The sequence below is a fragment of the Branchiostoma lanceolatum genome, chromosome 15 (assembly GCF_035083965.1).
Source record: "Branchiostoma lanceolatum isolate klBraLanc5 chromosome 15, klBraLanc5.hap2, whole genome shotgun sequence".
Classification (NCBI taxonomy): domain Eukaryota; kingdom Metazoa; phylum Chordata; class Leptocardii; order Amphioxiformes; family Branchiostomatidae; genus Branchiostoma; species Branchiostoma lanceolatum.
In genome coordinates, this window is record NC_089736.1 from 13,022,873 (window position 1) to 13,035,111 (window position 12,239).

The 12,239-nt window shown below is 39.4% G+C and overlaps 1 protein-coding gene across 1 annotated transcript in view; it reads right to left on the bottom strand.

The window, feature by feature from the left end:
- Positions 1 to 3,338: 3,338 nt before the first annotated feature.
- The window catches only part of LOC136420253 (dorsal-ventral patterning tolloid-like protein 1), a 28,822-nt gene continuing 19,921 nt past the window's right edge, over positions 3,339 to 12,239 (bottom strand). The window contains exons 2-11 of the mRNA XM_066407104.1: positions 11,754 to 11,868; positions 8,984 to 9,218; positions 8,706 to 8,818; positions 5,736 to 5,973; positions 5,489 to 5,601; positions 4,967 to 5,198; positions 4,653 to 4,765; positions 4,146 to 4,368; positions 3,870 to 3,991; positions 3,339 to 3,577 (exon numbers count right to left, since the gene is read on the bottom strand). Of these exons, the coding sequence (XP_066263201.1) occupies positions 3,339 to 3,577; positions 3,870 to 3,991; positions 4,146 to 4,368; positions 4,653 to 4,765; positions 4,967 to 5,198; positions 5,489 to 5,601; positions 5,736 to 5,973; positions 8,706 to 8,818; positions 8,984 to 9,218; positions 11,754 to 11,868 (1,743 nt within the window). The remainder of the gene's footprint in view (positions 3,578 to 3,869; positions 3,992 to 4,145; positions 4,369 to 4,652; positions 4,766 to 4,966; positions 5,199 to 5,488; positions 5,602 to 5,735; positions 5,974 to 8,705; positions 8,819 to 8,983; positions 9,219 to 11,753; positions 11,869 to 12,239) is intronic.

Genomic DNA, 12,239 nt, shown 5'->3' on the forward strand with positions numbered 1-12,239 from the left:
TGAATTTCCTTCTGGTACCTTGACTATCCACTCACAAGTCTCATTGGTGCCATAGTCTTTGGGATAGTTCGGTGATGTCACAATACCTTCAGGGGGAGCCGTCAAGGTACCTCCACATCCAGAAGCCAGTGTCACTACGTGCACGAAGGTAATGAGTAACACTTATCATTTCTAAAACACCTTGAACCCGTTGGTTACATTAGAGATGAGCTGTTCAAAACATAATAAAATGCAATATGCAATAATGAAATACCTTTTGTGTACATTTATGACTCGTAGGGCTAGGTACAGGTGGTCTATGGTATGATTAACATATAAGAAACATATACATGAAAGTAAAGACGACGATACACGAGTTGAATACATAGCAGACCAAAGTGTTCTACTAGGCAAACCGAGTAGAGCCAACATCTCGCTGCTGTATAGATGTGGCAACAGATAATGTTTCTTGTGCAAGGTTAGTCTAATGACATCAAAAATACAAATTTATACGTCGTACTTAGATATTCTTTTTATATGATGCAGGTAACCATGATCTAATTAAATCTTCGTTAATCTTTCACTTGATTTGTATCACAATATTGTCAAAATCTATGCTGAAGAGGAGTTACGTTGTGCGTCTCCGTTTCGATATGAACTTTTTACAAGCAATTATGCAATGCTGTATGTTGTTAAACAATTTAATCCATTATTTCTTGCCGTTTCAGCACAAGGGAAGCCATTCCATCAAATGAATTCTAATGATCCAACCATCTGCAACAAAGCAAACATATTGGCTGCATTCAAAACACCTTACCTGTGTAGGAAAACAGGAACCCCTGAGCCGTTACACTCCCGTCAGAAGTAAATCTTACAAACATATAGTTTGAAATACTGGTGATGGAATCGGTTGACACTTCACCTGTATATCTAGAGATCAAAATAAATCGTCATGTTACCCAGATAATATCGAAGCTTTGAAATCTGATACTAGCAAGTGGCATAATGAAGCACTATGCATCATTTAGACTGATCTAATCTACTAGAAAATCGTTTGAATGTCCAGTCACAGTTACCTCCGCAACCATATTCTACTGCTAATGTCAGCATCATAGATGTCCAGAGAGTCACAACAGCCCTCGATGTTGACCCATTTAACCGTGAGACTAACGGTGCTTCCTTCTGGCACGGTGATCGTCCAACCACAATTCTCATTGTTTCCGTAGTTCCTCGGGTAGTTCGGAGATGTCAGATAACCTCTAGGGGGAGCCGTCAGGGATCGTCCGCATATAGGAGTACTGGGCCCTGGTCCTGTGTATGCTAAAATTCAAACAAATACATCAAAAATGTATTGTGCTGTACGTGCGAACACGCAGACCGAGACACAAAAAACAAGTTGTTCAAAGTGCAAAAGTCCCATCTTACAAGGAGATCCGTCAGGAGACCTCAATATATTGCTGTGTATGAGTTGATAAATGACATCAAAGTTTTCAATATAGCCTGTTATCTGGATGTTGTCCAACTTTACGTCTTCTGTATATTCTATCGTTTTTAAAAGGATTGCCATAAGACGCTTTGATATACAAATACCGTGTGAGTTTTACTCTGACCGCTTTGCTTCACATTGCATGTACAACCCTCAATATGTATTGGTGGTACCTTGATTTTCAAATTGTAATGGCGTTTGGTAAACGATGTCAGATCTAACGACAAATGCCGGTAAGTATATATTGACCTATTTAGATCACAAAACAAAGATGATTGCTGTCATCCAACACCTTACCTGTGTAGGACAGTTTGAACCCCCGAGCCTTGTCAGAATGGTCAGATGTAAACCTTACAAGCATCTCGTTAGATGCACTGGTGATCGCATAGACTGGCGATTCACCTGTAAATCTGAAGACGAAAATGAATCTTTCTTGGACCTGTTTATATTACCAAGCAAATATTGATGCATTAAATTCTGAAACCATCAATTCACATCATTAACCACTCAATAACCCTAACCCTAACGCTATCATCAAAACTGCTCTGATCTGTTCGAATTTTTTTTTCGTCGTTTAGGCTATCACCTCTGCAATAGTGTAGCACTGTCACCGTCTTTGTCGTAGATTGTCAAAGAGTCAGCATTCTCGAGTTGGAAGCTATGAAACGTGAGACGAACGGTGCTTCCTTCTGGTACGGTGATCGTCCACTCACAAGTCTCATTGTTTCCGTAGTCATTTGGATAGTTCGGTGATTTCAAATAACCTTCCGGGGGAACCGTCAGGAATCCGCCACATCTAACATTACTGATTGATGATGTTGTGTTTGCTAAAGTTCAGATAAACACATTAAAAAGATCTTAAGCTGCACGTGCAAACACAGACCTAGAAAAAACAAGTTGTTCAAGGTATGGAAGTCTAACCTTACAATGTCAAATGTATCATTATCTCATTTCCATTCTTATAAAGAAAAAACTTTATTAACATTAATAAAATTTCTGTGTTTAAGACATTTCGTCACCAGTTAAGAGTGTTTTGTTACCTAATTTTTTTTTACGAAATATTTTTGAAGTAAGATTATTCAAGAAAGAGAACTGAAAAAGTCCAATATTTTATTTCTCATATTCATTATTGAAATTCTAAAAATAAGAAAATTTGCCAAGAAAAACAAGGAAAACAAGGAAAACTAGAACAAAAAAAATGGTATTATAGCAAAGTCCTATGTTGCATTAGTTTATAAATCATGTAAATGAGGCCCTCATTTCCATGATTTATATCTAATACAGTCCCAGATCTCTTATCTTCCAAATGCCGCAAGAATTAAATTCGCACTAACTAGTACAACGGAATATGTTACAGTATATTCTTATCATTTATGCATCGAGGGTATCTGAGGAGATGATAAATGATATCAACGGTTTTTAATGAACTATGATCTTTGCTTTTGTCTTATTACGTTTTATGTATATTTGATCGTTTTACAAGGATTCTTACAAGATGTTTTGATTTTCGAACTGTAACGTCGTTTCGACAACGATACCAGATCCAATGTTAAGGCCAAATGAAGGTTAAGTACAGATTGATCTCTTTAGGCAACAAAGCAAACGTGATCAAACACAATACCGTTGTAGGTGAAATGGAACCCCTGAGCCGTGACACTTTCATCGGATGAAAATCTTACGAACATTTGGTTCGATGAACTGTAGATGGGGTCTACTGACACTTCACCAGTTAATCTGCAAATAAAATGGATAGCTTTTGTTTAAATATTGAATTCTTAAGACTTCTGAAGCCATCAATGAACATCATTAATCACTCTCTGCATAATTCATACTGCTCTACTCTGTAAACAAAGTTGTTGGGCTTTTAAGGTCCTCACCTCAGCATTAGTCTAGCACCATCAGTGCCTCCATTAAAGATGTTCAAAAAGTCATAATCCTCCTCTAGGTTGACGCTGCCAAACGTGAGACGAACTGTATTTCCTTCAGGTACCTTGATTTTCCACTCACAAGTCTCATTGGTGCCGTAGTCACTGGGATAGTTCGGTGATGTCACAATACCTTCAGGGGGAGCCGTCAGGGTACCTCCACATCCAGAAGCATTGGTCGGTGTTGCTGTGTACGAGGAAATGATACATGGCATCAACGGTCTTTAATACGGAGTGATTATTGGATTTGTCCAAATGCGTATTTGATGCCTTTCATACTTTTTGCAGGGACTGCCAAAAACGTTTCGGTTGTTCAGTAATGTGAGCTCTATCCTTATCCCTTTGATTTTAAATTAAATGTATAATCTTCGATATTACTTGGTGACACGATTTTTGAAATTAAATGTCGTTTGGTCAACGATATTAGATTCAAGGTCAAATACAAAGTATATTTTGTTCGCTGTAATCAAACATCTTACCTGAGTAAGAAAACTGGAACCCCTGAGCCGTCATTTGGCCATTGTTTGACCGTGATGTAAACGACACGAACATCTTGTTAACTGTACTAAACACGGGGTCGACTGACATTTCACCTGACAAGCTGGAAAGTAGAATACTAGTTAATAGTTCTTGGCTCTATTTTTGTTACCCTGAAGATATTGAAACGTCGAAATTTGAAGCATCGATTCACATCATTAATCTCTCTATGCATTATGCGAGCTACTCTATTCTCTTATATAAGAGAACTATTTGACCTTTGCAATAGTGTAGCATCATCACTGTCTCCATCGTAGATGTCAAACGAGCTTTGAGTGTCGAGGTCGAAGTTGTCGAACGTGAGACGAACGGAACGTCCTTCTGGCACGGTGATCGTCCACTTACAATCCTCCTTGCGACCGTAGTGACCCGGATAGTTCGGTGACGTCAAAGTGCCTCCGGGGGGAGCCGTCAGGTAACCTCCACATCCAGGATCACTTGCTGTGTAAGAGGAGATTATAAATAGCATCAATGGTCTTCAATGTAGCCTGACAGCTTCTTCTACATGTTTTATCATTTCAAAGAGATTCCTATGAAAAGGTTTCAACCATATATCTTTATTTCATATCAAACCATCAGCTTTTATTATTGGTAACATGTATTTCGAATTGTAATGTTGCCTTTTCAACGATACCAGATCAAAGGCCAAATACAAGTTAGTATATATTGACCTCTTTAGGAAGCAGAGTGAACATGCCAGCCGTGATCAAAAACATGAGTAATACCTGTGTAGGAGAACTGGAATCCCTGAGCCGTGACACTTTCGTCAGACGTGAACCTCACGAACATTTGGTTAGATGTCACCCTGATGGGGTTGACCGACAGTTCACCTGTTAAGCTGAAAATCAAAATAAATCGTCTTTGGCTTAGTTTTTGTTAAACTGAAGATGTTGAAGCATTGAATTTCCAAGTCACCAGTTCAAATCATTGATCACTTTTTGCATTCACCAAATTGCTCTACTCTATAAGAAACTAATTTGGCCTTTCAGGACATTATCTCTGCCCTTGTGTAGAACCTTCATAAATGGTAAACAGTTACCTCCACGTCCGTGTTCCTCTACCACTGTCATCATCATACTCATAGATGTCCAGAAAGTCAAAATCATCCTCGAGGTGGAAGCTGGAAAACGTGAGACGAACGTATATTTCTTCTGGTACGTCTATTTTCCAGCCACAAGTCTGATGGTTGCCATAGTGACCAGGATAGTTCGGTGACGTCACAGTGCCTTCAGGGGGAGCCGTCAGGTGACCTCCACAATCCTGAGCACTTACTGTGTATTAGGAGATGATGAATGACATCAGCGGTATCTGAAGTAGCCTGATCACTAGATTTTACATTTCTAGTTGTTTTTACAGAGATTGTGTTTTGATTGTTATCAAAAGCCAAGTACATTTGATACCTACTCCAGTGGCAGTGTATGTTCAACCCTTTGGTGGCAACATGATTTTCGAATTGTTATGTGGCTTGGACAATGAATCTAGATCCAAGGCCAAAGGCAGATAAAGTGCATATTGACCTCTTTTGGCGACAAAGCAAACATGCTCGCTGTAGTCAAACTACCTGTGTAGGAGAACTGGAACCCCTGAGCGGTAACACTCTCGTCAGATGTAAACCTCACTAACATCTGGTTAGATGTACTGGTGATGGGATACAATGACACTTCACCTGTAAAGCTGGAGATAAGATAGATCGTTTAGGCTCCATTTATGTTCCCCAGAAAAAATGGAAGCTTTCATTGAATTCTCAATTCAAATCATTCAAACTGCCCCACTCTAATTGAAAATTGTATGGCTGCTCAGGTCATTACCTCTGCATCTGTGTAGTACCCTCATGGTCCCTATCGTACATGTACAGAAAGTCATAACTTTCCTCAGTGTTGAAACTGTCAAATGAGAGACGAATCGTACTTCCTGCTGCCACTGTGATCAACCACTCACAAGTCTCTTCTGTGCCGTAGTGGCCCGGGTAGTTCGGTGATGACACAGTGCCTCCAGCAGGTGTCAGGGTACCTTCACATCTAGGAGCAGTGATCTCTGTCCATATGTCTGAGGAGATGATAAATGATATCATATATGTAGGCTGGTCACTGGGTTTGCCCATATACGTTATGTCTTTCATCCTTTTTACAATGTCTGCCACAACGTGTTTTGATTGTTATGAAAAGGCATGTGAGTTTTATTCTGGCCCCGTCATTTTACATAGTATGTTCAATCCTTGAGATTTCTTTGTGGTAACATGAGTTTAGAACTTTAAAATCTTTCGGTGAATTCAAGGGCAAATACAAATTACATCTTTGCCTCTTTTTGTTCAGGTGAGTTAGGGGCAAATCAATAAAGTTGACGAATGTTTTAAGTTTTAAATATTTCAACAGTCCGGTAATACTATTGACACAGTGGTACGGTGGCAGAGTCTGTAATCAATGACTCTGTGGAAAGTCAAGTTTATGAAAGATTCTTCGTTGATTTGCACGTCCATTCACCTCATTTGAAAATAAATCTACTATAGCAGAAACTGGCCAGAATCAAAATGGCCCAGTAAAACGATGACGGTAAGAAACTAAGCTACGTGCATACCGAATGCAGAAATGGAAATTTGTTGTTTCCTTCTTCAGTTATCCGCCTTGGAAGAAAAACGACACTGAAGTTCCGGAACAAGCTGCTAGGAGGCCAAACTCACACAATTTCATCAATGTAGGAGGAATGTTTTGGCATCTTTAGATATGAAAAATTCCCGTTCATTATCATAATTCATGCAAAAACATTAGAAGGACCACGTCTTGAACTATTCCTATTTTGACCGGGAGGCGAATTTTGTGGCCTATGCCAGATTTCATGTTGCATAACTAATGAACGGCTTACGTGAGTGGCCACCAAACTTGGTGGCTTTTTATAAAATATCCTTAACAAAAATTTTCAATTGATAAAGTAAGTTCATCGTTTTTCGCGTTGCCTTGGCAACGGTTTTGACAGGCATATTTTATAAAATCTGCTTATATCAGTTCAAACAATGACGTTTAGAGGCATTGTTGGTACGCAAAATGTATTTTCTTACATTGTTTTTATCTTATGTAATCCAATGTAACGTGTATGATTCAACATTTATATTTTATGCTGATTTGATGACGTCATCCGTCAAAATCCAAGATGGCGGATAGAATCCAATAAAATTGCGTCATTATGACATGAAATTTGCTATGGTAATACTAATTCACATATGCATCATCCTCTCTTTTCTATATAACGTCAACAGTATTGTGCCCATCGCCCTAGTAAACTATGAGAGGTTAGAAAAGATGTCTACTGACAAAGTCACGGAAAGAATTTTTTCAGATCAAATAGCACGTCAAAATCCACGCCTGGGGTCAAAAATGACCCCACTCGGGTGTTTGAGGGTTAAGTTGTGCTCACTTTAAAAATACGGATACACACAGAAGCATACACACGAAAAATGATATCTCCAGTTTAGAAGGAAATGAAAAAAACTTCCCTTGTGCCCACTCTTTAATTGTCCAAACAAAAGAATAGAGTTGATTCGATTTGACAGGAGGAGAAAAAGTCGGATCTTCAGGGGAAAGAATTTATTTCACAGGTAGGGGGGAAAGATGAAAATATATTTCGCTCCCAAACCTACGGTATGGTGGAGTGAAATATGAAAATATGTTTCACTTCCCTGAAGTGGTGGAGTGAACTTATGAGAAAACAAAACACCTGGGGGCATATGCTCACTCTTTCTTCATGATAAAATTTAGGGTCATAACTCTGAACTCTAAGCTTAAGACGCAAATGTCATAGGCAATATACCTCTTATCCGAACATTATGTTATGTTATGTTATGTTGTGTTATGTTATGTTATGTTATGTTTTGTTATATGTCATTTGGCCCAAGAATTATCGAGATAAGATAGATCGCAAAATTCCAATTCATTTGATGAAAAAATGAGACTGACCTTCGTATCATAAGAATCAAATCGTAATTACTCAAGCCTAGGTTACACATAGCCGAACATGGCCTCCCGACTCTCCCCCGACCATGGTTGCTTGGAGTGATTCGGGAGTGATTCGGGAGCTAGCTCGGTTGGCGTTCGGCCGAGTCGGCTGGCGTTCGGCTGAGTCGGCTGGTGTTCGGCTGCGCCAGGCGAATGTTTTGAAAATTTCAAACTGCAAACTAATTCTCAACCAAGTGACTACTATCGGAACGTGGGCGAATCATCCCCGACCTTCACACGACCAAAAACAAAGACGAACACTAAAAGCAGTATTAAAGCTAGCCATGATCCGAATTCGATCTCTCGGTGATGTTAACAACATAACAGAATGGATTATTTTAATTAAAACCGAAAATGACCCCTCTTTTGAAAGTCGCTGAATATGTCCATTTGAATTCGTGAGAGGGTCTGCAATCGGTCGGGGTTTAGTCAGGAGAGATTCGGCAGTCTGCGGCTAGAGGTCGGGATGGTTGGGAGTAAGCTAGAAAGCAGGGAGTAATTCGTGTACTGGTTAGGAGAAGATCGGCGCATCTTCGGCGCATGTTCGGCGCCAAAGATAGGCGTGGCCCAAAAACTGGTCAGAATGCTCCCGAACTACCGCCGACCTGAGTCGGCTAGCGTTCGGGAGCCATGTTCGGCTATGTGTAACCTAGGCTTCAAGTTGAACTGCTAAACCACATACACCTTTGCATAACTTCCTAACTCCACAAGTATGATAAATCAGTGATATTACAAGCATGTTATTGGCGAAGGTAACAAAGCAAACATGATCGCTGTATTCAAACAACTTACCTGAATAGATGAAATGGAACCCCTGAGCCGTTATACTGCTGTCAGATGTGAACCTCAGGAGCATCTGGTTAGATGTGCTGGTGAGGGATTTCAGTGACAGTGCGCCCGTCAAGCTGGGAATAAAAATGAATTGTTCTTGGCTCTAACTCTGTTTATCTTACTCAGAAAATATTGAAGCTTTGAATTCTGATGACAGCAATTCAGAAAATAAACCACTCTATGCATCATCCAACCTACTCTACTCTGTAAAAGAATCGTTCGACCGTTTCAGCCATTACCTCTGCAATAGTGCAGCGTCATCACTGTCACCGTCGTAGATTTTCAAAAAGTCATAACCGTCCTCCATATTGAAGCTGTGAAACGTGAGACGGACACTGCTTCCTTCTGGAACGGTGAATGTCCACTCACAAGTCTCATCGTTGCCGTAGTCATTGGGATAGTTCGGTGAAGTCACAGTACCCACAGGGGGGGCCACCAGGGTACCTCCACATCCAGGAGCACCGGTCGGTGTTGCTGTGTATGATGAGATCATAAATAACATCGACGCTCTTCATTGCAACTTGAAGGGTGAAGTGAATTAAAGGGGGGCAAAGTAAGGCGAAATCAAGACCGCATACTTGTTTATTGAAATTATCCACACACATGTGGAAACGCCATACCTTCGGCAAATGATTTTAACTTTTTTGACTCATGTATTATATGAGGTTTTTTTTTCATCTACCATACAAATAATGTCATCATTTGCATTAATTGTATCAGTAGAAAATATTCTTCACCGAAATAGTATAGCTTTATTGCTTTTGGTGTTGCCATGGCAACGGGTTTCTGAGGCATTTTTCACAAAATTCACTAAATTTGGGTTTAACAATGATGTTTCAAGGTTTTATTGCTCAACCATACTTATTCACCTACATTATGAACATCATGTGTAATTAAGTGTAACTTTCAAGATCTAATATTTATAAAATAAGGCTAATTTGATGACGTCAGTGGTTAAAATCATTAGTTCAAGTGTGAACAGGGTTTCCCCCTTCAATTTTGTCATTACCAGATGTGTTTTCAGCAAAAACGTTTCGAGTCTATTTTCATTGTGTTTTGGGATTGTAAGGTACAAAAAATACAATTTCAAAAATTTCAAGCTTGCCTATCCAAGACGGGCGATCCTGAGGATAGATAGATACATATTACGTCATTCTCGACGTCATGTTGACGTCAATATGGTTACCATAGACAGCAAAGGTGCTGGCAAACATAGATATCAACATGATAACCTTTTTGTTAAATCATTGCCTAATATATTCAAGTATTACGGGAAATCCGTACATAGACTGTTTTAGCCCATAAAATCACATCAACAACGTCATAATTACGTCATATTACGTCATAACGATGTCCGAATCGCAGGATAGATTAAACTTTCCATGTTCATGACCCCCTGCAAATTTGGTGATCAAACACTATGTTTTTCGGTAGTTATCAGGGTGGGCGAATGCCCCCCCCCCGGGCCCAGGAAGCCCAAAAAGCCTGGTCTAAACAGGGTTAACAAAGAAAGTTGATCTAGCATTTAATGATCAATTATGCAAATTGTGACCTCGTTTGCATAATTCTTTATTCTGCTATGGTTACCTTGTAACTTCCAAACGCCACAAGTATGACATTCCAGCTATGCACCAATAGGGAATAACGGTATTTTCTCAGTGTTCATTTGCGTACCTCTCATCTATCAATGCCCCTCTATTTCTCACTCATATATGTAACATTTGTAATAGTCTCATCATCGAGTGGGTTTGCACCATTTCAGCACTGATTATGCAAATTAGAATCTGATTTGCATAGTTACGTTTCATGATATCTTGATTATATCAAGCATCCCTTAAGCTATCAAACACAACCAAAAAAGATATCCCTGCCGGAAGGGAAACATATTTTCCCAGTGTATCAACTTACAGGTGTGAGGTACCACATGTTGGAGAGTCTGATCATGCATAATAGCGGATGTATAAACTTTCCTCATTTATCATGAAAAGAAGGGGCCCCCAAATCTACTTTCAAGATTTTATTTAAAAAAACTACCAAAATACCAAATATCAACTTGAAGAGAATTCATTCTTGAGTCATCGTGTTCATACACATACACACACAGACACACGCCCGGCAAACAAAACAAAACCTTCTTGGCGAAGTTGCTGATAAAGTAAAGGTAAGAAAAGACCTTTTTATCTCCATGAAAAATGGAAATATAGTTGTGTGTGTGTGTGTGTGTGTGTGTGTGTGTGTGTGTGTCTGTTTGTGCCTGTGCGTGCCTGTGTTTGTGTGTGTGTCTGTGTGCGTGTGTGCTTGTGTGTGTGTGTGTGTGTGTGTGTGTGTGTGTGTGTGTGTGTGTGTGTGTCTTCGTTTGCATATTTTTATAGTCAGCATTACCCAAGAACCTCTGGATGGATTATGATTATATTTGGTATGTGAGTAGGTACTGGGAGGACACAGGTCAATGTCGATTTGGGGCCCCCAGGGCTCTATAGCAGAACTGTGATTTGTAAAATCTTTTGACCTGGACCTGCTATGGTCTTGATTTTTTTGGTGACAGATAGCTTGTAATGTAAGAAAGAAGTAATATAGAATCGGCCTCCCCTAGCGGCTCGCTCTCAAGCTGCAGTGGCGTATTTGTCAAAACCCTCAAACTGAAAAAAAGGGACGATGAATTTCCATGATATTTAGTGCGCAAGTAGTTAAGACAGAGGTGTACATAAAGAAATGCAAATTATGCAAATTGGTACTTAATCGGGAAAATAGATGAGAAAAATCTATGTTTGCATTGTCTGCAATTACAGTACATGTAACATATGTAGTTTATGACAGGTGACACATTGACAGATACGAATTATGCACATTAATTCCTAATTTGCAAAACTCATGCAAAAGCGCTATAATTCATCTAAGTGGACTGTCATTATGTCTACATGGCCAAGCATATATTATATTAATGTGCGAGGCATTTGCATAATCATAATATTGCATTGAAATATGATGTCTCCGAACTCTTGTTTGTACCTGTAGGTAAAAAGGATGGGTCGACTGCCACAAAGACGATAAAAACGATTGCCACCAGACTGATGTCACACCGCCCAAAGCTGCGTCTGATGTCCATTTTTGGGTAAGTCACCAACTGCCATAGAGAAGAACAACACTACATTAGGTTTCGCTGCTTGTGGTGTGTTTTCTTGTGAACAAATACTATCTCTGAGCCATGGCTTTAAAGGCATCCGGAGCATTTTATGAGACTTGAAACTTGACTAAAAAACTCAAATTTCTAATCATGTCTTCACATAGTAAGTTTCAATAACACTATACCATTACATATCGACATTCAAGGAGCAAAGATATAATGTCATTGTGTGGTTAGAACTGATAGAAAACCCAAGTGCTAATATACTGATCCTGACTGTCCATCACATTTTTTTTATTAGTCAAAATAACACAACATTACATAAAACACCATCCCGCAAATTAAGACATTATAAAGTATAACATAAAGTA